This window comes from Pipistrellus kuhlii, unplaced genomic scaffold (genome assembly GCF_014108245.1).
Source record: "Pipistrellus kuhlii isolate mPipKuh1 unplaced genomic scaffold, mPipKuh1.p scaffold_m20_p_1, whole genome shotgun sequence".
Taxonomy (NCBI): domain Eukaryota; kingdom Metazoa; phylum Chordata; class Mammalia; order Chiroptera; family Vespertilionidae; genus Pipistrellus; species Pipistrellus kuhlii.
Genome location: NW_023425404.1, coordinates 192259495 through 192286254, shown reverse-complemented (window position 1 = coordinate 192286254; position 26760 = coordinate 192259495). Strand labels below are relative to the sequence as shown.

Sequence of the window (26760 nt, the reverse complement as noted above, 5' to 3'; positions counted from 1 at the left end):
GTAAAAAAAAAAAAAAAATCAATAAAATACACTTTAAAAAATTAAGTGAGTGGAATATATATATTTTTTTCCATAAAGGCTTATTGGTACCGAAAGAAAAAAAAAATGAGGCCAATTGAAGCTCATGTCATATATTAAAAAATTAATATTTTAGCCCAGCCAGCGTGGCTCAGTGGTTGAGTGTCGACCTATGAGGAAGTCTCAGTTCAGTTCCCAGTCAGGGCACATGAATGGGTTGGAGGCTCAATATCCAGTGTGGGGTGTGCAAGAGGCAGCCAATCAATGATTCTGTCTCATCATTGATGTTTCAATTTTTCTCTCCCTCTCCCTTTCTCTGAAGTCAATAAAAATATATTTTTAAAAAATTAATGTTCTAGCAGAAACCGGTTTGGCTCAGTGGTAGAGCTTCGGTCTGCAGACTGAAAGGTCCCAGGTTTGATTTCGGTCAGGGGCATGTACGTTGGTTGCGGGCACATCCCCAGTAGGGGGTGTGCAAGAGGCAGCTGGTCGATATTTCTCTCTCATAGATGTTTCTAGCTCTCTGTCTCTCTCCCTTCCTCTCTGTAAAAATCAATAAAATATATTAAAAAAAGATTAATGTTCTAAATCTGTAAAATTCTCCAAGATGGGGATGCAACTATTCTTTGTAAAATAATGCTCATTTTCTCAGCTTCTTGAATATGTGCATAGTTATATCTATGTTCATTTATATAAAACCCTTGGCCAATTACCAGTGGAAGCTGACCATTATATTTTGTGATTCAGAAAGCTATATGCCTTGTATTAATAATAATTCTTTAAAAATAATTTTTAGCAAATGGATACATTTTGCTTTTATAATTAATGAGGCTGAACACATGCCTGGGAGTGAAAATATATCAGATAGTAAGACAATGAATGATGACTTGAAGCAGTAATTTCAGAATCCCAGCAGGAGACTCTATTATCTCCACTGCATTCAAGGGCTGTGAGGGGAATGGACTCTTTCATGTATTCTCTTCATGGTCAGAGAACCCTTAAAACAGAAAAAATATTTCCTTCCTTCTCTTCTTCCTCCCTCCCTCCATTTTAATTTTACTTTTTAGATGTATTTTTATTGATTGCAGAGAGGAAGGAAGAGGGAGAGAGATAGAAACATCAATGATGAGAGAGAATCATAGATAGGCTGCCTCCTGCATGCCCCACATTGGGGATGGAGCTAGCAACCAAGGCATGTGCCCTGACCAGGAATAGATCTGTGACCTCCTGGTTCATAGGTTGATCCGCAAGCCCTGAGCCATGCTGGGAGGGCCTCCCTCCATATTTTATAATTTCTGTCATTTCATAAAAAAAGTACCAGCACAACAGTAGGCCATGAGAAACCCGCAGTCTTATCCAGTGGAACAACTACTGAATTGAGAGCCAGGAACCCTGGGATCTGATTTCAGTGTTGCCAAAGATCTCAGTAACAGTAAATAAATCAGTTTACCTCTCTGGGTCTCAAGTCCTAGTCTGGCAAATGAGTAGATGGTGGCCAACTCCTAAGCATGTTTGCCCTTCACCAATTTAATGCTTCTAAGTCCAAAATCATGGTCAGAATATCCCTAGTAAACCCCTTCCCTGATAAATGTACACTCACTCCCTTCCTTTTCACATCTTCTCACCCTCAGCAGAAGCCATGGAAAATACAGTTAGTGGAAGAGTGGAGAACGAGGTCATACCTGGCGGTGCCACCATTCGCTGCCACTTCTGGAACAGGCAGGTCTTCAGGCAGTCTCGTGGACTGAGGTTGTAAGTTTTATGTCTCGACATCAGTTCCTGCATTGGCTCCAGTATTACACACAACTGCAAGAAGTTCAAAGGCATGGGCATTTCACTACTTGATAATATTATTTGCAGTAAATAATGTGAGCAGCTGGAATCAATTAGGAAGCTTAAGGGTACTTTTCGTTTCTCCCCCTGGTTTTAATTTTCTCTGTACACATTTGGAGGAAAAGAAACATTGCCAACATTTGATAAAACCCACTTAATTTACTAGCATTTATAATGTCACATCATAGTTGAATGTGATACACACACACACACACACACACACACACACACACACACACAGTCTGTCCAGACAGTTGAAGGATATAGGCAATTCTATTCTGAAATCAAGTGATTCTCTCCTGTTAAAGAAAAAAGCTCTCTGCCTTGTAGCACAGCAGGCTCCGATTTCTACTCTGTTGCTGTCCCTGTTTGTAAAACCACCCAGTGTGAGTGACAATGCTAGTTTATGGAGATTATGTGGCAGTGAGAGCCATCTTTGAAATGAGAAAGAATACAATGGCAACCACAGATCCTGTTTTTGATCCTAATCCTTACAAAGGCCCGTGATGAGTACTAATTTCTTCATGCGCTCATTTGTATTTTACACATGACGGGAATGCCAGTAACATGTGCTGGCATTTGTTCAGGGTGGCAGCTTTCTCGGTGGTTCTGCACACATGCCTGGTCCCCTCTGGTTAGATTTTTTTCAGCTTTCCTCTAGTCCAAGATATCTGATGACAAAGATTAATGAGTGAAACAAGGAGGTAAATCCATTTCGACTGCCTTGGACTTTCTGAATTCCTTCTCAGTTGGAAGCTTATTGGAATACCACTGCATTGAGAGTATCTAAGAGGAGAGAGACCAGGACTTGTCATGAGGCCTCCGTAGCTGCTGAGATGGAGTGATACAAACATTGGCAATGCGCCCGCCCATGTGGAAGAACCACATTTTAGGAAAGACACACCTGCAATCCCCATACTCATTGGCCCTCTCTACTCCTTCCCCTTCTGCCATTCTTCACCTTGAACACTGCCTTAGAGGCCCCATTGCTTTTTTTCTGCTGGATTCCCTCTCCCTGGAGTTCTTCCTCCCTCTTCCTGCTTAGCGCCATTTCACCTTGAATATGAAGTTACTTCTCCCCCAGCCACTGACACTGGAACCAAACAGAGTGAAAGATTCCACAGTCACCTCTACAAATCAAGCTAGGATGGATTGTCCATCCAAGAAGAACCACTCCTAGATTCAGACAGGGTCAGCCAAGGTTTGCATCTAATCTAGGAGAATAAGAAACACTTTCCGAGAGAAAGTCTAAGGATTGGGAACACATATTTTTTAAAATGAAAAACAAACAAAATTTAAAAAAGTTTCTAAACCGTTTCCTTAGGAGCTAATGATGGATAGAAAGCTCTAGGGTGGAGTGGAACGCCCATGGACTGGGAAGCCGAGAGGTCTCCGTGTAGATTTTGACTCTGTCATGAGGTGTGTGTCTTTGGGTGACCACCCACTAGGGCTGGGTGTCAGTTTCACCTGCAAAACAATCCCCACCTTGATGTTGTTGTGAGAATTTGAGATATGTCCAACAAATAGCAAACATTAGGATTATGTATTTGTAAGCACAGCACTGATTACAAAACAAACTCCATTTATACTACTGAAGTCAAACCATTCACTGAACTTCCTCCCAAGTGTCAGGCATTCTGTTAGGGGCAGGGACACAACGATGAGACCAACACAATCTCTGTCCTTCAAATGTGCCAAGCTCCCTTTGCAAGACGTAAGCCCACCAAGAACAAATACTATCCAGTGTTTACACTTCACAGGTCTCAAGACCTAGGAGCATTAGGAAATGGGAGAGCCACATTTAGTATTCTGAGAACCCATGAGCTCACAAATCTTTCTTGTTCCCGGGGTCTTTCCTCTCTGGCTTTGGGGCAACACTTTCCTTTCAGATGCTAATCCCAAGGATTTATTCTTTCTCCTTTAATGTAAAAATATCTCTCCATGGCTCTAACCCAGCCCAAAGGAATTGACATCTCTGAATACTAATCAGGAATCCACAATCCTCTCCTCCCAGTGGAGGGTTCTGGCATAGGGGTAAGGGGTGGAGGGCAGTTCTCCCCTTTCTCACATATGCAGAGCCCTCAGTGTCCCGCTGTGGAGCTGGTGGTTTTGCTGTGCTGTAGGTGGCAGAATGCACTCAGACAAGAGCCTGCCTCCTCTGGCAGCAGGCCAGGGCATCTTGGCAGCAGCCAAGGCCTGGGGCATTATGAAATGAGATCAGGAAGACGGTTGCACAATCACTAGCCAAGTCCTCCTGGAGCCAGGATTCCTGGTCTCCCGGAGGTCTCAGGTCTCCTGGAGAATCTGGTGAAGGCTCTGCAGCCTGTTTTTCCAACTCTGTACAAAAATATTTGCAGGTTTACAAACCCTCTTATACCCCCATCCATTGACTCCAGGTAAAGAGACCCTGGTTAGTCATAAATATGAACCAGGCAACAATATACCGTATTTTTCGGACCATAAGACGCTCCGGACCATAAGACGCACCAGTTTTTAGAGAAGGGAAATGAAGAAAAAAAGATTCTGAAACAAATAGTGTCCTAAAATATTTTATGTGCATTAAAACCCAACATCACAGTCATAAACACATGTAATCAACCCTGTAAAGTAAACAGCAGCATTTAGAACCATTTTAGAGCCGGGCAAGCACACAGAGACCACACAGAGCCGGGCAAGTAAAAAAACTTTTTTTTTAAAGTATATGTGTAGGCTATATTTGGACCATAAGACGCAGGGACTTTTCCCCCCCACTTCTGGGGGGAAAAAAGTGTGTCTTATGGTCCGAAAAATACGGTACATCATTTCCCCCTGAGACATACACCCCCTCCCCGGCCCAACACATATAAATGGAACTTAATATAAAAACACGGGATTCTCTAATTGTGAAGAACAATTTTATCTGCAAAGTTGGGCCTGCTGCAAAATTCCCACTGACCAAGTTCCTTTGCCTGAAAAGAAAGGCCACAGACCGTGTCACAGCCTCTACAGCAGCCTTCCGGCAAGACTGCCATTCAGTTCAGTCTCTTCCCATGGTGGGTGGAGGATAAGAGGAGGAAACTAGGGCACTGGGAGCCAGCAAGCCCTGGTCTCTTGGATATGAAGTCTGAATGTACAGTTCCTGCCAGGTCTAGCTAGGACCCCAACAAAGCCACAGCTCGTCTTTGCATAACTCCTGTGCTGCCTTTCTGCATACTTTGTGAGGGTTTTAGGCTCCCCTTATGCCTCTGATGTCTTTTATTTCCTGGGATTCTTGCCTCAGCATTGACTCTTTGAGTGTGGGACCAAAATCTGTATCCATAATAGTGACTTGCTGAGTGAGTGTGGAAGAATGGATGGATAATAGATATCTGGCTAGATTAACAGCAAGGAGTCATTTGCTAATGGCAGACAAATTAGGCATTGTCCTGTGGGCTTAGAGGTAATGAATTTGTCCATTTGATAAATAATTGATTGTCTCTGTGCGGAATGCTTTGCACAAATGCACGTGTATATACCCAATTACTACATGTTCTGGGTAGGCATGAAGAGCTTAGCTCAGTCCCAAAGCACCTGCCTTTTCATAGTGTAAAGGGCTTAGCAAGAGGAGATGTACAGTTTTACGTTGTTTTATTTTTATCTGACAGTTCTCCCGGAGACATTGGCCCCTCCTTAGCTATCTATTCACTCTGGCTCTCCTGGCTCATCTCCTTGCCTGAACCTAAGAATTGCTGGTTCCTGTCAGAGTTGTTCCTGGCCTAAAAAAGTGATGCCCTGGGATTGGCATTTGACTAAGTCCCAAACCTAGGTCTCATCTGCTACCAAGATTTTAATTCCTTCTTTTTGGAGTGATGGATTACATCCCCTGAGCTTGAGCTGCCCTGCCTACTATTTGTATGTGACTTACCCAGGGTTACTGTGTCAGTACCAGCTCGAGCTCATGTTCTTTCCTAGAAGACCCTGCCCCCTTCCTTGTCATCTTAGCCAAGGGTTGGCAAGGAATGGCCTGTGAGCCATATATGGTCATGCTAATGTAATAGCTGTTTTTGTTTGTTCGTTTGTTTGTTATAACCTCAGAGTTACATAGTTGCAACAGAGTCCATGTGGCCCACAAACCCTAAAATATTTACTATCTGGCCATTCATAGAAAGGTTGTTGACCTCTTTTGTAAATTAATGCTACTCAAAGGTGGTGATTTGAAAATTATCCGTTATACTCCATAGCAAGATGAGGAGTTTGAGGCAGAATGTAATCACTGCTGCATCCATTGAGAAAGTCTTGTGAAAAAAAAAAAGTCTGATGAACAACGTATTCAGCAATGTAGTTGATTTCTATTCCAGAGCAAGCCTGCAAACCACATTTGAGTCCCACCAATCTGACCATGAAGGTATTCTAAGGTCCAGCTCAAATCTCACATCTGTCTCTGACCTTTCCTGCCCACAGGGGTTTCTTACTTCTATAGTGTTTATTATTAAACTACGTACATTCCTATGTTTTTATTTGCATTGGGAATTTTCCTTTTTTGTGGATTTGTTTCATCTCCTTATCTATAGCAAGTCATATTTACTTTTCTCTCCATTTTATTTAACATAGTATTAGGCTTACTCAAATATTTGTTGAGTCATAACTTAATAATCACTATCTCTGCCCCTGGAGTATGTACCTGACATATTATATCATTAACTCTCATCACCTCCTGACTCATTTTTTTAAGTGAGGAAACAGATGCAAAGCATTAAGTCATCTAGAGCTGATATAAAAGAGTGTGATTCTTATAATGCATCCAAGGTTATGCAGCCATTTAAAGGGCAGAGAAGAGGTTCACAGTCAAGTCTGCCTGGTTCTAATTCTGTGATCTTAACTCCTGACTGCTCAGTTGTCTACCTTTCTAAACCCAAGTGATTAAATGGTTGCTGAGCCCAGCAAGTGTTGCTCAGTGGTCAAGTATCGACCTATGATAGGACCAGGCTGTGAGCTCGCAACCCAGGCACGCGCCTGACAAGGCATCGAACCATGACCTCCTGGTCCAGTAGGGGGTGTGCACGAGGCAGTTGATCAATGTCTCTCTCTTATCATTGATGTTTCCATCTTTCTCTCCCTCTTCTTACTCTCTAAAATCAATAAAACTATGTATTAAAAAATGACTCCTAAGATGCCAAATTCAAAGACTTTCACTGTCTTTGTATTGCTCCTTGTGAGGTATTGATATGTACACAGAGGGACATGTCCTCGGCTAAGATTTTCAGTCTCTCAGAATCTCAGTGTCCTCATCTGTAAAATGGAGGTAATGATACTTATCTGTGATGGTTTAAAATAGCACAGGTAAATCCTTAATGCAATGCCTGGAAGAAGGTCGGTGCTCAGATGATGGAATTTGGTATTATGATAAGTACTGGTTGCATCCATGACCCAGCCATATATATGTGTGATATGATTGGTGAGTTACTTTAGAAAGTAAATCACTTGGTCTCCCTCACACTTAGGGGGTCACTAGATATAATGCTCTAAGAGATAGTAATCAGGCCGATGGTACATAGCATTTTAGTTGTTAATGTCTCTGATAATATCCATTCTTAGAATTCAGTGATAATGCACATACTTAAGTCCACAAACCACAGTTATTTCCTTTTTTTTAGTTTTTTTTTTTTTTTTTTTTTTTTTTTTTTCAAGCAACTTACTCCTATGGCTAAATATGAATTAGGAAAAAAATCAGAAGGTAAGATTAAGAACCAAACTCTTATCTAAGGGTGGAGTCTCTTCTTATTAAGAAACACTGCACCAAAAGAGATCTTATATTAAAACAATGGAACAATAGCACATGGAATCTAAAAGGAAAACAAATCACAACATGGGGATAATCCCACCTAGAAACGGATAACAATGAATGACAAGAGGAAAACCCACTCTGCCTGGGAGGATGAGTGACGGAAATGCTTTCCCTTAGAAGCCATGCGATTCCTACACAGGAGATGATGATTTGGGTTTATTTCCTGATAGGATTAAAGGTAGATTGGTTGTCAAATTCAAAACATCCTCTTTTTTATCTGAAGATTCAACCAGGGAGCCTTTGCCTTCTCTCAATTGTTTTGCAAATTGATTTGTTGGGAAAGTTATCACATCCAACCCAGGGAGAGGAAAGAGGGACCATTTTCCTTCAAGAGCAAGCAGGCCTTGCATGCGCATTTCAATATCTATATCTTGATTTCAAGTTTGAGGCTGCCTGGAAGGACATCTATACAGGACCAGTGTAGTCACAGGCTGCTTCTCTGACCCATGGGGGGACCCCATCAGACTAGCCACGTTCAGGGTTTCTGCTGCAACAGCCAGGCCCACAAAGAGACAGTTCCAGACTCTGATGTTCATTCTCTTTCTTTCTGACCCCGTGGACTTAATTCCGTTCCTCAGTGCTCTAGTTACTGCCAGCTTGCTCTTTGGACCCTTCTTCCCAGCTCTGTAATGTAGGGGACAGACTCTTCCCTCTCTACACTATCCCCCAACTGTTTTTGCCAGCTGGCTTTGGGCAACATTTGGCCAGTTAGAGGCATTAGGAAGACTGAAGGAAAGTGAGTTGAGTTAGTTTTCTAGGACTGCCAAAGCAAAATATGAAAAACCAGGTATCCTGAAAGAACAGAAATGTATTCTCTCTCAGTTCTGGAGGCTAGACATCTGCAATCAAGATGCTGCAGGGCCCTGAAAGTTTTAAGAAAGAGTAATTCCTTGCCTCTTCCAGCTCCTCGTGGCTCCAGCTGTCTTTGGAATTCCTTGGCTTATAGCCTCATGATTCTATCTTCACCAGACCTTTTCCCCTGTGTCTCTGTATCCTTACCTCTTCTTGTCAAGATACTAGTCATTGAATTTCCAAGTAAGTTCACATCCTCAATTTTCAGGTGAATGTGAAATTTTGAGAGATGCTATTCAACCTAATGTAAGTAAGGGCATTTCTTGTCCTCTTGGTGGTTCAGATATCTTTCCAGATCCCCTATAGTCCCATTTTCTACCAGGTGATCTGACACAGTAACACCCCCTGCCTTTCCTCCCAGAGAGGCAGTTGTAAATCTTAGGGTTGCCTCATCTTCTCCTGGTTGCTTTTTTAGCTCCAACACTTTTAAAAGTACTTTGCCATATTAAATTTCCTCTGCTCAACTACCTGGTGTGGGTTTTGTTTTCCTGGATAGACTCTGATTGAAACTCTGATTTATGAGACATTAGGCAACATCTAAAGTATTAAGGACTTTGGGTCCATGTAATACCATTGTAACTAGCTAGTTATTATTAATAGGAAAGAAGCAAACAGGGGAGCTAGATATTATAGGCATGTCATTTGGGCAGCTTCACTAGGAAGCTGCAACTTTGCACTCCCCAGGGAACCACCGGCTATTCCCTGCAAAACACTGGGGGAAGGATCCAATGAAGGGAAGATAAATGCATGCTCACTAACTCGGGGTGACATAGGGAAGGTATTTGCCTGTCAGTCATATCTGGGAACAAAGATCATTGGCCAGAATGGACAGGGCCATTGCAAGCCCATGAAAATTTGGGAATACATAATTCCCTATGCAAAGAAATTCTTTCTTGTTGCTCTTGTATCATTCTTAGCTTCCTTGCATTTGCCCGCGTGTCCCCACCACATCAGGCCCCCATACCTGTGTTCCCTCCATAGCCATGTGGTTCTGCAGACCCCAAATTCAATGGACTGATGGACTGCCGCAGAGAACACAACTAAGCTAGTCTGATGCTGGATTGGACTTGGCTCCAACATGGAAAGGAAACTTTGTACACTGACTTCGATTTTAACTCTGCTAAAGCCCTAGCTACACTTTTTCTATGACTGGGCAAAGGGAATCGGAACTTTGGAAACTCAGGGATTTGATTCCACAAAAATAAAATTCACTCATTCTCCCTTGCAGGTCTCAGAATTTTTTTTTTCCTTGGGATATCACAAGAATTCCACTCCCACTAGCAACCAGGGGAGATGAGGCCTTCTCCCATCCACTAACACATGGAGGCATCATAAGTAGTGGTTAGGCATGCAAATTTAGCATGGGTTCAGATTACAGCTAATATTAACTGCCAGACCTTGGGCAAAGTACTCAATCTCTTGGTGTGTGAGTTTCTTTATCAACAAAATTGAGATACAATATTTTCCAACTAATTGGGTTGCTAGGAGAAACGAACAAAAATCTGTTTAAAGTATGAACCTAGGTCTTAACATATGGAAAGTACTTCCTATATACTTATTATGATGGGGGTGTAACCAAGCCTAGGGGCTGGGGCTTCATGGACAACATTTCAAAACTCATCAGGAGGTCCTGTTAAAATGTTATGGGTGCTCTGTGTACAAATTGGACTGTAGTGATATTAATACAATGGATATCTAAAATGTTTAGTCACTATGCCTTTCCAGTAAATAACTTGTTCTAACCATTGGACCATTGCCTCAAATACCCTATGCAGGTGTTCTGTTGGGATCTCTGAGCTCCAGAGCACAGTAGCTGAAATGTTTCCAAAGGATGGAGGAAACATCTGCCTGGAAATACCTCACAATCATAAACAAACATTTAAGGAGTTCTGTCTAAAGCCTAGATGGCTATGAGCAAATTTCAGATAAATTTTAGAAATTGAGCAATGATTGTGCCTTTAGGTGAGTTGGACACTGAAAATGAAAGCTGAGGGTCAGAAGGATTGAGTGCCTATGACAGACACTGCCTTTTCATTGTATGTCACTGTATGAGAACCCTGTGTGTTTTCTAAAGAAACAACCAATAGGATATGTATGTATGTGTTATCACATGACTGTATGTACTGTAGTGAGTCTGATATCCAGAGAGCTTCCATAGGTCGGAATCTCAGGCAGGACTTAATGCTTTAGTCTTGAAACAGAATTTCCTCTTCTCTGCACATCTCAGTTTTGCTATTAAGATCTTTGACTGATTGGATGAAACTCACCCAACAGTCATCTGTTTTACTTCAAGTCAATTGATTATAGGAGATAACCACATCTACAAAGAGCATTCATAGAAAAACCTATATTAGCATTTGTTTAAATAACTGGTTCTATAGCTGTGGTGAACTGAATTGTAGCCCCCTCAGATTCAAACCCAATGCAACTATATCTGGAGATAGAGTATGTAGGAGATAATCAAGGTCACGAAGTCATAAGAGTAGGGTCCTAATCTGATAGACTGATGGCCCTGTAAGGGGAGGAAGAAGAGGCATCAGAGACCTCTCTCTTTCTCTCCATGAGTGCACATGGTAGAAAGTCCACATGAAGATGTAGTGAGAAGGCAGCCATCTGCAAGCCAGGAAGAGAGCTTCTACCAGGAACCAAGTCAATCAACACTTTGATTCTGGACTTTCCAGCTGACCATGAAAAATAAATATCTGTTGTTTAAGCCACACAGTAATGGTATTTTGTTATGGCAACCGAGCTGACTAAGACAATAGCCTAGATAAATTGACACAGAGAACCATCATAGAATCCCCACTAGATTATAAAGAACTGAAGAGATAAGCTGTGTTCTTTTATTTTATTTTATTTTATTTTATTTTATTTTATTTTATTTTATTTTTAATATTACTCAGCACCAAGCAATGGGTCTAATGTTTGTGGAATGAATATTTGAATACATGAATATGATAGAATGGAAACAAAACCAAATAGGTGAGTAGGCATCAGAAAATGGGTCAGATCTTGCATTTCCCACTTCATAATTGTAGTAACCTGGGTACCAGGGATGTGATGGTGAACAGGGCAGACACAGCCTCTTTGATGTTGACTGTCTTGGTGTGGGACAGGTGATAACCAAGAATTTCAAATGGACTGTGTATTAGAAAGGAGAAGGGCAAGAGGTGACAGGAAAGGTTGCCAGGAGGAAGTGATACTTAAGCTGAAACCTAAAAGGATGAATTAGGAGACAGACAGATGAATAAGAAGGTGGCCGGGACAAAGGTAGGGATGGGCATTTCAGGCAGAGGGAACACATAGGTGAATGCAAGAGAGAATGTGGTATCGGAAACTGCTACAGAGTAGGATTAGAGAGCAAGCCACAGTGGAGAGGCAGGCAGTGGTCATTGGTCAAGGCCTCAGCTTCTGTTCCCCAGTAGAGCTGAGAGGGAGGTACACGTGATGTAGGCAGAAGCACTCTGTGTAGGATGAGCCCTCTGCCAATGCCATTAGGAGAAACCCTGAATGGCAATCTGCTAAATACATACAGTTTTTCTGTCATGTGTTTCCTGTGCACCAGAAAAACCATCATTGGCATCTTGATGTGTTTGGCATCAATAGCCCAAAGACAAACACTGGCTGCTTAGAGTCTCCAAGCAATGGAGAACTCTCACCCCCACCCCCTCAATGAGTGCTGTCAATCATAGCACTGGGAGCCTTCACACTGGTCCACACTGGTCCCAGGGGAAACAGGTAGCTTTTGTAATAGGTTATTTTTCCAGGGAACTGAGAGACTGTCTACTTGCAGGAGGTAACGTTTTACCAGTTAACTGCCACTTGTCCAAAACAGAAACCATCCCCACAGGCCATTATATTTTGAATTTAATTTAAAAAATCAATTTGCAATGCTATTGAATATTATAAAAATAAATATATTACAATCCAGGTGTTCTGGAATATTTTCAGTTAAAAAATCTTATAAAAATGATTTTAAAGTTGGTCTATAAAGATGCTTATGGAATACAATGAGTTAAACACTAGTATTTACAAATGAGCCTCATCATTTCACTATTGCGAGTAAGGGGCTTTGGCTATGGTCCTTGGGAGCAGTCAGTGACAGTTTCCAAGGATCAAGGATATTGCTGGAGCAGTTATAATCCCTCCTGAACATTAGCTGCGTGGTTATGCCTGTTCCTGCCCTGGTGCTAACACCCACAGATGATTCCGGGATTCTGGCCAGCACCCCCAGGGCTGCTGTTTCGGAGATTTCTGAGCTATGCTCAGTTTGGGGATCTGGACTTCTCCTCCTGAGCCCTGAGCACCCATCATGGGGTTGCCTGCCTGCTTTCTGGGAGCTTCTGCTAAGCATCGCTGGCCTTCCAGTTCCACAGTGACACACAGGAAGGACTGCTTTCTCTCTGACAGAGCGCTCAGCTGCTCAGCTCTCCCACAGCTCCATTCCCCTGTGCCTGTGGCCACTCAGTCCTCCTGCAGCTTTATCCTTGCATGCCTGTGCAACCTTTTATCAGAAGCTGCTTCCCTTCCCAGGGATAGAAGTGAGATCTGATTGAAGCAGAAAGCAGGATTCACATTGACAACAGCAACACTTTATGAAAATGGAGCTGGCAGAGACTGGGGTTGATCCACTCACTCACTCACTCATCGCGTATTTATTGAATGTGTACTATGCACCCCATGTTTGCTCTAGGTACTGAGGATGCTGTAGAAAAAGAAAGAAAATCACTTCTCTTATGGAACTACATTTTGATAAAGAAGAGAAAGAGAAGTGAATGGAATAACCACAGATATATATGTATATGTTAGTGATGAGTAAAGAGAAAAAAGAAAGCAGGGGAAGGATTGTGAAATGTTGGGAGTTGAGGGGGTTAAAGTCTGAATACTTTGGCTGACGTCACTGTGTTAGGGAGAAGAACGGCTCTGCACAGATGATGTCTGCATCTGTGACTGTGCCCAGTTACCTGGCAAAGAATTGAAAGCTGCTGGTCAGCGGGTCTGGAGGTGGAGAGGTTGATCTGGGTCACCCAGGTGGGTCCAGTGGAGTCACACGAGTCTTTAAAAGTGGAATGAGAATCAGAAAGAGAGCCAGAAAGATGGTGGTCCAAGAGGTACCTGGCCTGACCTTGCTGGCTTTGAGGCTGGGAGGCGGCCATGAGCCGAGGAATGTAGGTGGCCTCTGGAATTGGAAAAGGCATTGGCACAGATTCTCCTCTGCAGCCTCCAGCAAGGAGCACAGCCATACTGACACCTTGATTTTGACCCAGTGAGGTCCTTGTCAGACTTCTGATCTATTGTACAATAATAAGGTTGTGTTGTGTTAAGGCATTAAGTGTGTGGTAATTTCTCTTGTCAGCAACAGAAAACTAATATAATCACCTACAAGGTGACACCTGAGTAAAGAGCTTTGGTAACGTCACCGTACTTAGCAAATCAAAACACAGGAGGCACAGTTACATTTAAATTTCATATAATAAATAATAATTTACTAAAGTAGTTAGTAAATATATTCTGGCAAACCTATGGAAGAGGAAGTTAGGAAGTGAGGCATTTGGGGGTAAAGCATTCCAGGCAGAAGCAATAGCATTCTGAGCAGAGGGAACATCAAGGGCAAAGGCCTGGGGGCTTTGAGAAACATCGAGAGGAATGTGGTTGGAATGGAGGGAATAAGAAGAGTAGGAGATGAAATCCAAGAGGCTATGTCATGAAGGTCATCAAGGGGATGTTGGACTTTGGTCTGAGTAGGATGGGGAGTCATGGAGGTTTGGGGCAGACGAGTGCCAATGTCTGGGGTCTCCTGAGAATGGAGAGATGCTGACTGTTAGCAATCAAGGACAGAGTCTATTTATTTTTGTATTTTCCTGGGCTGAGCATGGAGGTAGGTATTCAAGCACACAAGTACTGGGAAGGCAGCAGGCCTTCTAATTGGTAGACCTCAATGCTGGGCCATTTGCTAGCAGAACCAGAAAAGTGTGGGCAGATGCATGGTGGGAGGAGAGAAGATTTTAAGCGGGAAAACTGCTTCATGAAGAGAAATCTGAAGGCTGTAAGGTGATCTGTACATGACAGGGCAAACAACAGCTGCATGGGGACCTCATGCAGGCAAAGGCATTATGTACAAAGCCAAATTTTACTCTGCAACTCAGGTACAAGATTCATTCCACATGAATATAGACAAAGTGGGGGTCATCTTCTACTGCCATTCTCCTGAGATTTTTTGCATGTGAGTGTTACTCACCTGAGCTAGCACAAGGAATCCTAACGACACCACCCAGTACTATGGAAGGCTGGCACACACCTGGTTCCTCTGCTACCCCTGTCTAAACCTCACAGTAGCTCTAGGACTTAGGTGTTATTATCCTTATTGCATAGATCAGCAACCTGAGGCTTAGAGAGATTGAGGTGACTCACCATTCATAAACGCTCTCATTTTATCTCCAACATATGGGTTAAGATGGATGGTCCCCATTTTCAGAGGCTACCACCCCATTTTTAGAGACACTAAGTGCTTTGTCCCCAGACCCATCACTAGAAAGAGCCAGATTTGAGCATAGCTCCTATTAATTCCATTAGAAAGGCGCTCAGCAAATAGCAGGTGCTCAATAAACATCTTTTGAAGAAATGGATTATCCATAGCCGCCCCTCCCCCACACACCATTTTCACTGCCCTCTACTGTGGCCACATTATCGCTTCCTCTAGCCCATGGTTCTGAAATCAAGCTGATTAAAAAAGAAACATTCTGCCAAGTCCTCCTTTGTCCAGCCAGCACTGGGCTGCCCGCTTCCTGCGTTTCCTCCCCGTCACCCTTTGCTCCCTGCAGTATCTTTCGGAAGCAGCCCAGGAAACAGCCATTTCCCAGGCCGACATCTCTCTCGGCTATCTTGTATGAAGCTGCGGAATGACATTTCCTTCCTCTTAATTTCTCTGCCAGGCAGATAATGCATCACTCAGGGTTTCTGCGTCAAGTTTCAACACCTGATGAGTCTGATATGCAAACGGCTCCTTCTTCTGCTTGTGCGGCAATGAGGCGTGATCGCTCTCACTTCGATGATGAAATGCATCCTCTGTCCCTCCTCACCTGTGTCCCTGGCAGCTCCAGCAGATTCACGTGGCTTTGCCAACGCTATTTGTCTTGTTTAATGTTTTCTGGCTCACAAACAATCATGTGAAACCATCCCCGTGTCATCCCTACTTGAGGGCTGGCGTGGCTAAGTAGACAGGCGGACATATTCAAACCAGGGATGTGGTTTAGGAAAACCATCCTGTTAGAACATTCCTATTGAGGAACATTCTGCCCAAAAGTCCTCAAAGGGATGCTACTTTATAAGACATCCTATAAGGAAATGGGCCAATCAGCAGCGTTTCCAAGGGCGCTTTGCAGTTCAAAAGGATGGAAAAGCCAAATAGGACCTAAGATGAGATCAGCAGTTTCATTTAGAAAGAAAGGGCTCCAACATAAGGCCATTACTGAGGTTTTATTCTAGCATGAACAGCGTATGCACTGACAATAAACAGATCATGCTTAGCTGAGGTTCTGGGGAAATAAAATCTGCTCTCCCTCTCTCTTTCTCTCCCTACTTCCCCTTTTAATTTTCAGTATGCCAAAAATTAAAGGTTTTCAGGAGCATCACAATTATGGATTTCAGGCATTATAATGTTTCTAATGTTTCCTGTCAGTACACACACACACACACACACACACACACACAGACATCCATGTTTCTACACCAGGGCTAAAGCACGCATGCCATCTTGTTCACAGAGCCAGTGCTATTTTTAGACCAAATGGTAGGAAATCTGCAGCATTAATAAATGGGTGAGAAGCACAGACTCACAGTGCATGGGAAAATGCCAATGCAAAAGCTCGCTTGGCCTCTAGCCAGTGAACTGTGGTGAGATGTTGCAGCAAAGCAAGGAAAAACACTGCTCACCAAGAAATGATTAATCAGCTGACAAACATCCAGGCATTTATTCCCCGTTCTTTAGTGCCCGCTACATTAACACCAGCATATTTTCAACTCTATTAGAGGAGGGTTGCAGCCTGGTACTCGGTGATGAGCTCTCGGAGCACTTCTGAAATCAGCGGCGCAGTATTCGGAGAGGTGAACGTCTGATAAACATTGCTTTTCTGTCTGTCATCCTAATAGACCACGTCTGTTTATTTGTCTCCATGACACCTTGTGCTGCACAATAGCCCTGACGGTTCTCCACGCGCAGTGCTGGAGGGAAATCTATGCCAACTGAGGTGTTAGCATCTGGCAGTAACTGATCCATGGGCACACAGTGTGATGTCCTGGGTCATGTTTGTTTCAGTCCCTCGTGGTGGCAAATTGCTTCCCCCATGTGTCAGTTTGACATTCATTGGATGTCAACCACTTCCCTGGGAGGGAGCCAGTTGGTAGAGTTCAGTCTCCTTTCTGGGATACACCCACCATCTTAGTCAGATAGGAAGATGAGGTAAAATAAGGAATTATGGACTAGCCCTAGACGGATTGGCTCAATGGATGGAGCCTGGGCCTGTGGACCAAAGGGTTCCAGGTTTGATTATTGCCAAGGACATGTACCTGGTTGCAGGCTCCTCCCCTGCCTTGGCCTTGTTTAGGGCTCATGCAGGAGGCAACCAATCAATGTATTTCTCTATGTCTTTCCCTTTCTCTTCTGCTCTCTCTAAAATCAATGGAAGAATATCCTTGGGTGAGGATTAACAAACAAACAAGCAAATAAATAAATAAAACCAAAAGAATTACAGAACAGAATTGGGGTAACCAACTTGTTCTGGTCTGCTTGAGCCTCTCCTAGATTTTAAAGCCAGACATCCCCTATCCCAGGAGACTCCTTATTCAATTAAACCATTCAAATGGGACAGTTGGCTACCCCAAGAAGAAGAGCCACCAACTTGACCCTACAGGAAACAAGGAAGGGGCTGGGTTTGGGAGTCAGACCCAGGTGCTAACCACAGTTGGGCTCTATGATCTGTGTGGCCCTGGCAAGGCTTTAACCTCCTCAAGCCTCATCGTTGTCTGAATGGGTTAGTAAGGCTCGGTCCTGGCTGTTATGAGGTTGAAATATGATAAGGTACAAGTTGTAGAACACAGTGCCTTCCCGCTCCCCATCATTTCTGCGGTTATACACCCATTCCCGTCTGCAATGATAGGAATAATGACATCAGCTGCCCCATGAGTCAGAGGAAATGAGGTGAAATCGTGTGTGGAGAAGTATTGGCAAAGGCAAGAGACAGTAAACTTCACACCCAGCTCAGCGGCCTCCAAAGTGGTTTGTGATGGGCCCTAAACATGGGGCAGCAAATGACACAGTCAAATCACATCCTCAGTGGAATTCCCTTCCTTTTGACTCTGAGCAGGGTTTTATTCTTGTCCATAAAGCTGGACCTTCTCCCGGGACAGCAAGCCCGACAGAGGAGGTGGTGCCTCACCAGGTGGGTACTTTTACAAAAGACCTTGTCCTCCAGAAACAATAGCTGGGAAGTCAAAAATTTTAATTAAATGTATTCAAAGGGAGTACAGATTAATGTCTCTAAGCAAGAAAGTATTCAAGGCTCACAGGCCAGCTCACGCCTGCTGAAGCAAACTCTCACTGCCAGTGAAGCTTTAAAGTATTGGTATTTCCTGCATTCATAATGCTCTCAAGCACATTCATAGCAATAAAATTAGCAGCACAATTCATACCATGCAGCACGAGAGGACCCTGAATTATTAATTATGCAACAGAGCCTCCCTCTCAAAGGCCATGCTCTCGTTTCAGCTTTCAGGGGGGATGATCCTAAACCTAGGAGGTGGGGAGCCTTGCAGAGAGTGGTACACTCACCATGTTCACATCACTTTGGTACCCACCAGACTACAATGGATGCTCTGTCCACAGTGCTTCCACAGATGCTTTTAAAGTCCAAGTTCCAGTGAATTTTGTCACATTTCCAAACTTTCTATGGGGCAAAATGTGGTGAATGTCCTAGCAATTCTTATTCTATCTCAGGACTTGGCCAGGTAGCTCAGTTGGTTAGAGCATTGGACCAACTGACACATACCGAGGTTGTGGGTTCAATTCTTGGTCAGGACACATATAAGAATCAACCAATGAACACATGAATAAATGGGACAATGAATCAAAGTTTCTTTCTCTCCCTAAAATAATAAGTAAGTAAATAAATAAAATTTTAATTCTTAAGCTATCTCAGATTCTATCTTAAAATCCACGGGCCAATCATGATACTTCTGTGTGGATGAGACAACTGCCATCGTTAGGGTCTTAGAAGCATAGCCCCACAATTCCCATCTTCCTTCCTTGGACATTCTGAAACTGGCTTTGCAGGAATCCTTGCCTCTTGTCTGGGAAACACTGGGACAAGGAAAGTGCATGTTTTATTATGAGTGATTTGGCCAAAGGCCTGTGCTCGTCTTGAGTAAGAAAATAAACAATGAAACATAGTTGTGCCACATTATGTTCCTCAAGTAATTCAAAAGGGCATCCATAGATAACACACTATGTAGTATCATTTCAACAACAAGCCTGCCAATTTGGTAGATTAAAAATGATATGGAATTGTTCTTTGTTACATTATTTTAGACAATAGTTTATTGATTTTTAGAGAAAGAGGGAGGAAGAAGAAGAGAGAGAGAAAAACATCAAAGTGAGAGTGAAACATGGATCAAACTCACAACCAGGGCCATGTGTCCTGATCTGGAATTGGACCCAAAACCTTTTGGTGCATGGGATGACAGCCAACCAAATGAGCCACACTGGCCAGGTCTGGAATTACTTTTATTTCCAATGTGAATTCTGAAAAGAGCATCTTAGTGGAGATCCCAACAAGAAGGAGGACATAGGACCCAGAATGGATTAGGACACGTTCAGATGAGGTTTCTGGAAGGGTTTCCCCTTATTGTCCACCCATCCCCACGTTACCTTGCCTCCCTCATGCAGACCTTCCCATTTACCTTGAGATCACTTGGCTCAGAGCACCCATAACAGTCCCCAGCCATCAGAAGCCAGCACTTTATGTTTTCTTATTCTTTGCATTAAATTCAAACAAACAAGAGAATGAAAAAGGGTGCTTTTCAAAAATCTACCGGACTTGAGATGAACCTTAGCTTCGATTCTGGAGATGCCAAAATAGATAAGCATTATTCTCTAGCCCAGAGGAGTTCAAAGACTAATAAGAAAGATAGACAAGCAAAAACAATTATCGCTCAGTGTGAAAAACTAAAACATAAGTAAGATCCATGTTTAAGTGATGAAGTGCTTCTTCTGTCCCACTTGTCCTGCCCAATGATGCATGGACATGTGAAGAAGATGGCAATGGCCCTCCGGGTGACTTTGGGATCTGCGCCAGTAGAAAGAGGAACCCCTTGGTGGGGCTGACACCCCAGGAAGGCCTGCATGCAATTCTCTGGCCCCTCTGAACACTGAGGACTGGCTTGGCAGGGATCCTCTGGCTCAGAGAAGGGTGTTATTCCCTTTGAGGGCCAGAGAAGAGTTCCCCAAGAGGGAGGTCCACTGACGCAGATTCAGAATGTGAAGAGGAATCTGTCAGGCTGAGAGGAGGGAACATCGTGCAGATGTACAAATGCTCAGATGGTACGGTACCCTGGGAGAGTGTCTGACATTGGTGGAGGGAAGACTGGCAGGAAATGAAGCTCAGGGCCTAGGTACCATTAGGTACCATGTATTTGACCAATAAGTCCTATGATATGTTTTGCAGATATTAATAAGTGTTAGAGAAGAGAATTTTAAAATATCCGAGAATGAAGAAGTTTGAGATAATATATTGAATGAACTGGAACTAAACAGTTTCTTTTTCTGCAGGACTTCTCAGAGCCTTTAGCTGTGTCCCCAAGAGGAGAATACAGGATTTCCCAAACTTATTAATATGCTAGACTTTTTTTTTTGTGTAAATAAAATGGCCATTTTTGTAGTTCAATAACAAATGAAGCAGAACAGCATGAAAACTCAATCCCAAATATCTGAAGGTATAAATAAAACTAATAAGCAAAGTAGAAACAGACCCACAGAGAAAGAACAGACCGACAGCTGTCAGATGTGAGGGTGGCTGGGACCAGGTGAAAAAGGGATGAAGCAAACACACAAAAAAGCAAACCAACTCATAGACACAGGGAACAACGTGGTGATCACCAGAAGAAAAGGAGGATGGGTGGGTGGTGGAAAAAAGGTATAGGGGGAATGAATGGTGATGGAAGGAGGCGACTTGGGGTGGTGAACACACAATGCAATATATAGATGATGTCTTATGGAGTTGCATATCTGAAACTATATTATTTTATTAACCAATGTCTACCAAATAAATTTAATTTAAAAATATTAGAAGAAGCATGCTTCGGTGGAGGGCATGCGGGGTGGGAGACAAACAATCAATGATCCTCTCTTATCATTGAGGCTTCTATTTCTCCCTCCCTGTCTCTTCATCTCTGGTGTTAATTAAAAAAATAAAAGAAAGAAAGAAAAAGAGACTGACTTTGTGAGCTGGGCGGTTGAGCATGGTGATAACTTGTGAAGTAAAAAAAATCCCCGCTCTGAGCCCTGAGGCTTCCAATTCTGCTGCATAGTCTATTTAACTTTTCTATCTCTTGGGAGGAGACCAGAAATGTCTAACCAGGAGAGAGAGAGAGAGAGAGAGAGAGAGAGAGAGAGAGAGAGAGAGAGAGAGAGAGAGATCACAATAGTGAAGATTCAGCAGGAGATGAGTTCTCTCCAAGGCTTCATTCAACACTGCCTCTCCCTTCCCACCATTCTGATCATACTGACCCTGGCTTATCTATTCTGATGTTTATCTCACCTTTTGTTGAGCATCTGCTATGTGCCACATAGAGACAGCAGTTAAAGGAGGAGTTATTGGAGTCAGCCAATTCAACCTACCGTGTTTCCCTGAAAATAAGACCTACTTACAGGTTTCCTTCTGAGTGAAATATAAGGCATCCCCCCGAAAATAAGACCCCCCCCCCCCAGGCTCTGTCTCAGAATGTTATTGCTAAACATGAGAGATTTGGTCCACTGATTCTGAAAGAAATGGAGTCACAAGAAATTCACCAGGAAATTCAAGAATTGGATTGTTATGATGATGTTCCAGAAGATGATGACATGATTGTCATTGAATAAATGAGTAAATTCTTGATACTGTAGGATTCACAGTTTGTTTGCTTTGTGTTGACAACTATCGTACTACCGTACTGTATACAGGTAATAAATTTCCTTATTTTCATTTAACAGTAAATGTGTACCGTATTCTTCTTCATGGAAAAATAAGACATCCCCTGAAAATAAGACCTAGCGCATCTTTGGGAGCAAAAATTAATATAAGACACTGTCTTATTTTTGGGGAAACAGGGTAGCTGGGTGACCATAGTAGAAAACCTCCCCAATGCCTTCATTTCTTCATCTGTGAAATACCACCTTCTAATCACTCACTCATTGATCCAGTTTTTCCTTCTTTCACCAAACATTTATGGAGCACCTACTATGTACTGGGCACTGTTATTAAGCTCTTTACAGGAGTGTCTATGTGTGTGTGTGTATGTGTGTTTTAAATAATAATGACAGCCCCAACGCGACTGTTCCTTTTGTTATCTTCATGCTACAGATGAAAAAAAGAAGACAGGTGAAATGACTTGTTCGGGGTCTCACAACAAGGAGGGGTTGAGTGTGGGGTTGCAATTCATGCCACCTCAGTTCTATACCTGCTTGGGTGAATGAAGCCTAAGACCCAGTCCCTGATCTGAAGATGCTCACAGCCTAGTAGGGTGTGACAGACATGGGTTATCTGGAGGCAAAGTTTCACAACAGAGATGTACTATAGGGAGGAAACCCAAGCTTAGAGCTGGGGGAAAGGATGCTTTTACTGATTGGGGGATTCTGAGTTTAGGCTTGAACACTTTTCTGGGTGAAGGAAGGGATGGGAGACATTCTAAGCAGAGGAGAAGAGGATCTAAAGGCTAGGAAAGATCAAGCCCATTTGGAAAATTGTCAGGAGTTCAGCAAGGTTGAAATCCAAGGTACTTGGAAGAAATAGAAAACACACACAAAACAAATCTAGAAGGTTAAGCAGGGGCTTACTTCTCTCTGGTCACATACACAGAGCAGTTTCTGCCCTCCTCGGCTTTGGTAACCATGGTGATGATAGTGGTAATGATGATAATAGATTAGCTTTGCACAACACCTAGCAGTTTATGAAACATAATCACAAACATTACAGTCTATCATTTGATCCCACAAAGAAGGCAAGGCAGGGAGTATTTTTAGCCCCATGTTGCACAAAAATAGTTTAACTTTAAATTGCTTACATGAATTTGTACCAAATTTACTCAGCCACCCCAAATGGCAATGATCAAACAATGTTTTTCTCATTTGGAGACCAGGAGTTCCTTGCTATTTCTCTTATCCAGTATAAAAAAAAAAAAAATAACTGAAAACTCACTACCATCACTCTGGCAGAGTTACTGTGCATCATAGATCCTGTGCTCTCATGTATCTCCCAGCCTCCCTTGCAGTTAAAGTTGAAATCATATGACTAGCTCTGGCCAATGGGCTTGGAATGGAAGTGAGATGTCACTCAGACTAAAGTAGCCAATTGTTTTCTCCTACTGTTTTTCCCCTAATAGAGCAACCAAGGACACTGTGTTTTCCAGAAGTCACAGTTTCAAGATGGAGTAGGGTAGTCAACTCACATTGGACTTTCAAAGCAAGAAGCAAGTCTGAAGTGGGTTAATCCAATTTCAAAGTTGGGTCTTATATATACTCCAGCATAGCCTATCTTATCTTGACTACTATGGTTTTCAATACACTGGCACCTCTCCCTCCCTCCCTCCTTCCTTCCCTCCTCCCTCCTTCCTCCCTTCTCTCTCTCTCTCTCTCTCTCTCTCTCTCTCTCTCTCTCTCTCTCTTTTTCTTTTTTCTTTTCTTTTCTTTCTTTCAATCTTTATCTCATAATGATATATGTCTTGTGGACAATATAGAGAAGTATTGTAGAAATACTCCAGAAAATACCATAGAAAATATGCTACTGCTAGTATTATATTCAGAAGACTGGCTGATCCCACTTTTCTTTCTTGCTCAAAAGTTTTCAAAGACTACTGCTTCAGCAGATAATGTCTGAATCACCAAGCCCCGAGTGTGAGACATTAAGTAATCTACTCATCTTTGTATTTTATTTTCCCCCAGTTCTCCGCCCCAATTTATTTTTCAGCCTCACTGGAGCATTTAGGTTCCCTGGGTATGGATACCCATCTAGAATTATTAACAGACAGTTTCCTCCTCTCTGACTTGATTGTAAGTTCATTGAGAGCAGTGATAAGGCAATTACTAGGAAAAAGGCAGAAGAGCCAGGCACAGAAAAATATGCATTGGACTGAATTTCACTGAGTAAAGATCTGTGAGAAAGAACTATCTTGCTTGGGATACTTTTAGAGTCCCTGAGCTCTTTTCCTGATTTTGGTAATAATATAATTTGATGTCAGATGATTCTCTGACTAGTTTTTTCAGCCTTAGACAACTTTTATATCTTTACCCCAAATTAAGAAAATACCAAAGTTTACAGAGAATTGCCTTATCTCTGTTTAACAAGAGTTCTGTGCTTTACCCAAGAAGCTGCATATGCTATAGAGAAAAATAGTGATGTCCACCAAATCAGTAGCACAAGGATTGATTAAAATGATGATGATCTGTTACACATTGCTCTGTGATACTGCACAGTAGAACCTGAATACTTGCATAGTTATGAATGAGACAAGGAGCTGGTGAAATCCAGGTGATCCTGAGTCTTTTCTTCCTCTTCTCTGACAGACATGATGGATGACAGTCAAGTGTGTCTAGTCCTTCCTGGGGCATTCTGGGTAAGGGCTGGGTAGCAAGAAACTCTCTGTGATATTTACCAGCACAGTTCTTTTCAATACACTGGCAGCTCCATAAGAAAGTGTATTAGAATCTGATGGAAGAGAAGGATGCTACAAGGGTGACTTTAAAGCTCATCTGATATCTAACATAAAAGGCAAGAGACACCCAGAGTTGGGTATTTGGCTACCATACCCATAATACACCACTCTCAACTGGCAGGAATGGTGCTCCATGATGGCATGGGGAGCCTCTATTTGAAAGGTTTGTCCAAAGGAATGAAAATTCAGCTTATCATTTTGTGTGTGTGTGTGTGTGTGTGTGTGTTTGCGGGGTGGCGGGGTTGATGCTTTCTTCCTGAACTATTTTATGCCTCAGTCTTTTCTACTTCTGGGAGTACTTTCTGGAAAGAACTGTGGCCATTTTACCTGTTTCCCAGGTGCCAGCTCACTGTCATTCTCAGAGCAGAAAACGTGTACATATTCATCATCTGTGATGGCATCAGGGAGGACAGGAGAACACAGGAAGGTCAATGTCCTAGAAGGCAGCCTTACTGACTCATTCACGGAGCAAATAATGACAGAACACCTACCATATGCCAGGCAGAGATGTAGGCACTTGGCATACAGCAGCAAGAAAGATAGACAGAGAAGTCCTCTGCCCCAACAAAGCTCATAATCTAAAGAGAGATGCTAAAAAAGTGAAGACATAAACAAGACATTTTGGAAATAGGTGAATGCCGTGAAGATAATAAAGTAGGGTTGTGTAACATAAATGGTTAGAGAAGGGATCAGAAGGGTTAGTGAAAGTTTTCAGAGATGAAATTTGCAAAGTTTCCAACCATGCCATGATTTGGGCACAGAGCCTTCTAAGTAGGCAGGAGGAAAGAAAGGGTTTGACATATTTGAGGAGGGCTGGAGTGATGACTATAGGAGGTTGAGAAAGGATGAGAGAGGCAGGGGTCGGTGATGGTTATCCTTATAATTAATCTCAAGGTGTCAGATATCACTTTTAGTGCAAAGGAAAGCCCTGGAAGGGTCCCTTTTGGACATGACAATCAAGGATTGAACTGCATCTGGGTGGGGAACATCTGGCCCTCAGGCCATGTAAGGCCCACAAAACCATTTGGTCTAGCCCTGCCAAGGCAATAGGGGTGAGTTACTTACATGTTTGACTAAATGGAGCAGGCTAATTTTTAAGTTGATAATCTTTTGACGCCCGTGAATGATGTTATAAATATCTAAATGGCCCTTGGTGCACCAGGAAGGGAATATACGGTTTTTAGTGGCCATGTCGCTATTTAGCCAGGATATGAGTTTTATGTTATTTTTGTTAATTTTATAATGTTAAACTTTAATAATAAGAAATTATTAAAGTTGAGAACTGCTTATCAAAGTTCACATGGTTGATCAGTTGTTAGAATTCAACCACCATTGTTTGGACTTAATGAACAATGGCATTTTTGGGATTGGCAACGACGAAAACATTTTGTAACTGTCTCTCAGATGATACACATCATACTGCGTGCTAGTAAGCTAGTTAAACAAGTGATGTCATTACAAATCAGCTATTCAGATAATTTAGGTAAGTAATTTATTTATTTATTTCATAAATACATAAATTTTCTTGAATTTAGCAGACAGTACTTGTATTATTTACATTTTATAGTGGCAGCAAAAAGTCTAGCGCTGGCCTTAAAAGTGACACTTATGACTATACATGATTTTAATCTATTTATTATATTTGTAAATTGTACTTACGTTGAAATTTAAAAAAATATATTACAATACTATTTTTGTGTTCAATGAAAATTTTTGTTGCTCCATATAGAATAAATTTTTAATCAAGAACACCCCCCCCCCCCCAAATCAATGGTGTCCCACTTTACCAATGTTAAAATCTGGTCACCTTAATTAAGCAGGCAGTGAGACATATGGGGCTGGAGTCTGCAGGAGACGTGGGGCAGGAAATAGGAATTAAGGAGTTTAGAGATTAAATTAAAAGGCATGAGACTGACGGAGACCTCCTAGGAAATAGGAGTAAAAAAAGAAGAAATCTGTGCCGAGTCCTGGGGCAAGAGACTGAGAAAGACCAGCTAGTGCCAGAGCAGGAAAATCGAGAGACTTAAGAGAAAAAAGGTTTCAAGAAGAAATATTAGCTGTATTAAAGAAAAGGATTATGGATTTTACTTCTCTCTCCCTCCCGCCCTTCCTCTTTCCCTTTTTGTTGAGATCCTTCAGGCTACATATTTTCTGGTCCTCTTCATAAAATTGAGGACTTTGGGTTTCTTCTGTGATCCCCTAATTCATGCAAAGGCATAGCAGATAAAGAGACAATATCATCTGAGTACAAAATCATCCCTTGCTCTCTTTTATTATATTAATACATTGCTGGTACT

At 42.4% G+C, this 26760-nt stretch overlaps 1 protein-coding gene across 10 annotated transcripts in view; it reads right to left on the bottom strand.

The window, feature by feature from the left end:
- LDB2 (LIM domain binding 2) overlaps positions 1–26760 on the bottom strand; it is a 326100-nt gene that overhangs the window by 9542 nt on the left and 289798 nt on the right. For all 10 annotated transcript variants that reach the window (XM_036420105.2, XM_036420098.2, XM_036420114.2 and 7 more), the window contains exon 6: positions 1701–1824. In XM_036420105.2, coding sequence (XP_036275998.1) covers positions 1701–1824 — 124 coding nt within the window. The remainder of the gene's footprint in view (positions 1–1700; positions 1825–26760) is intronic.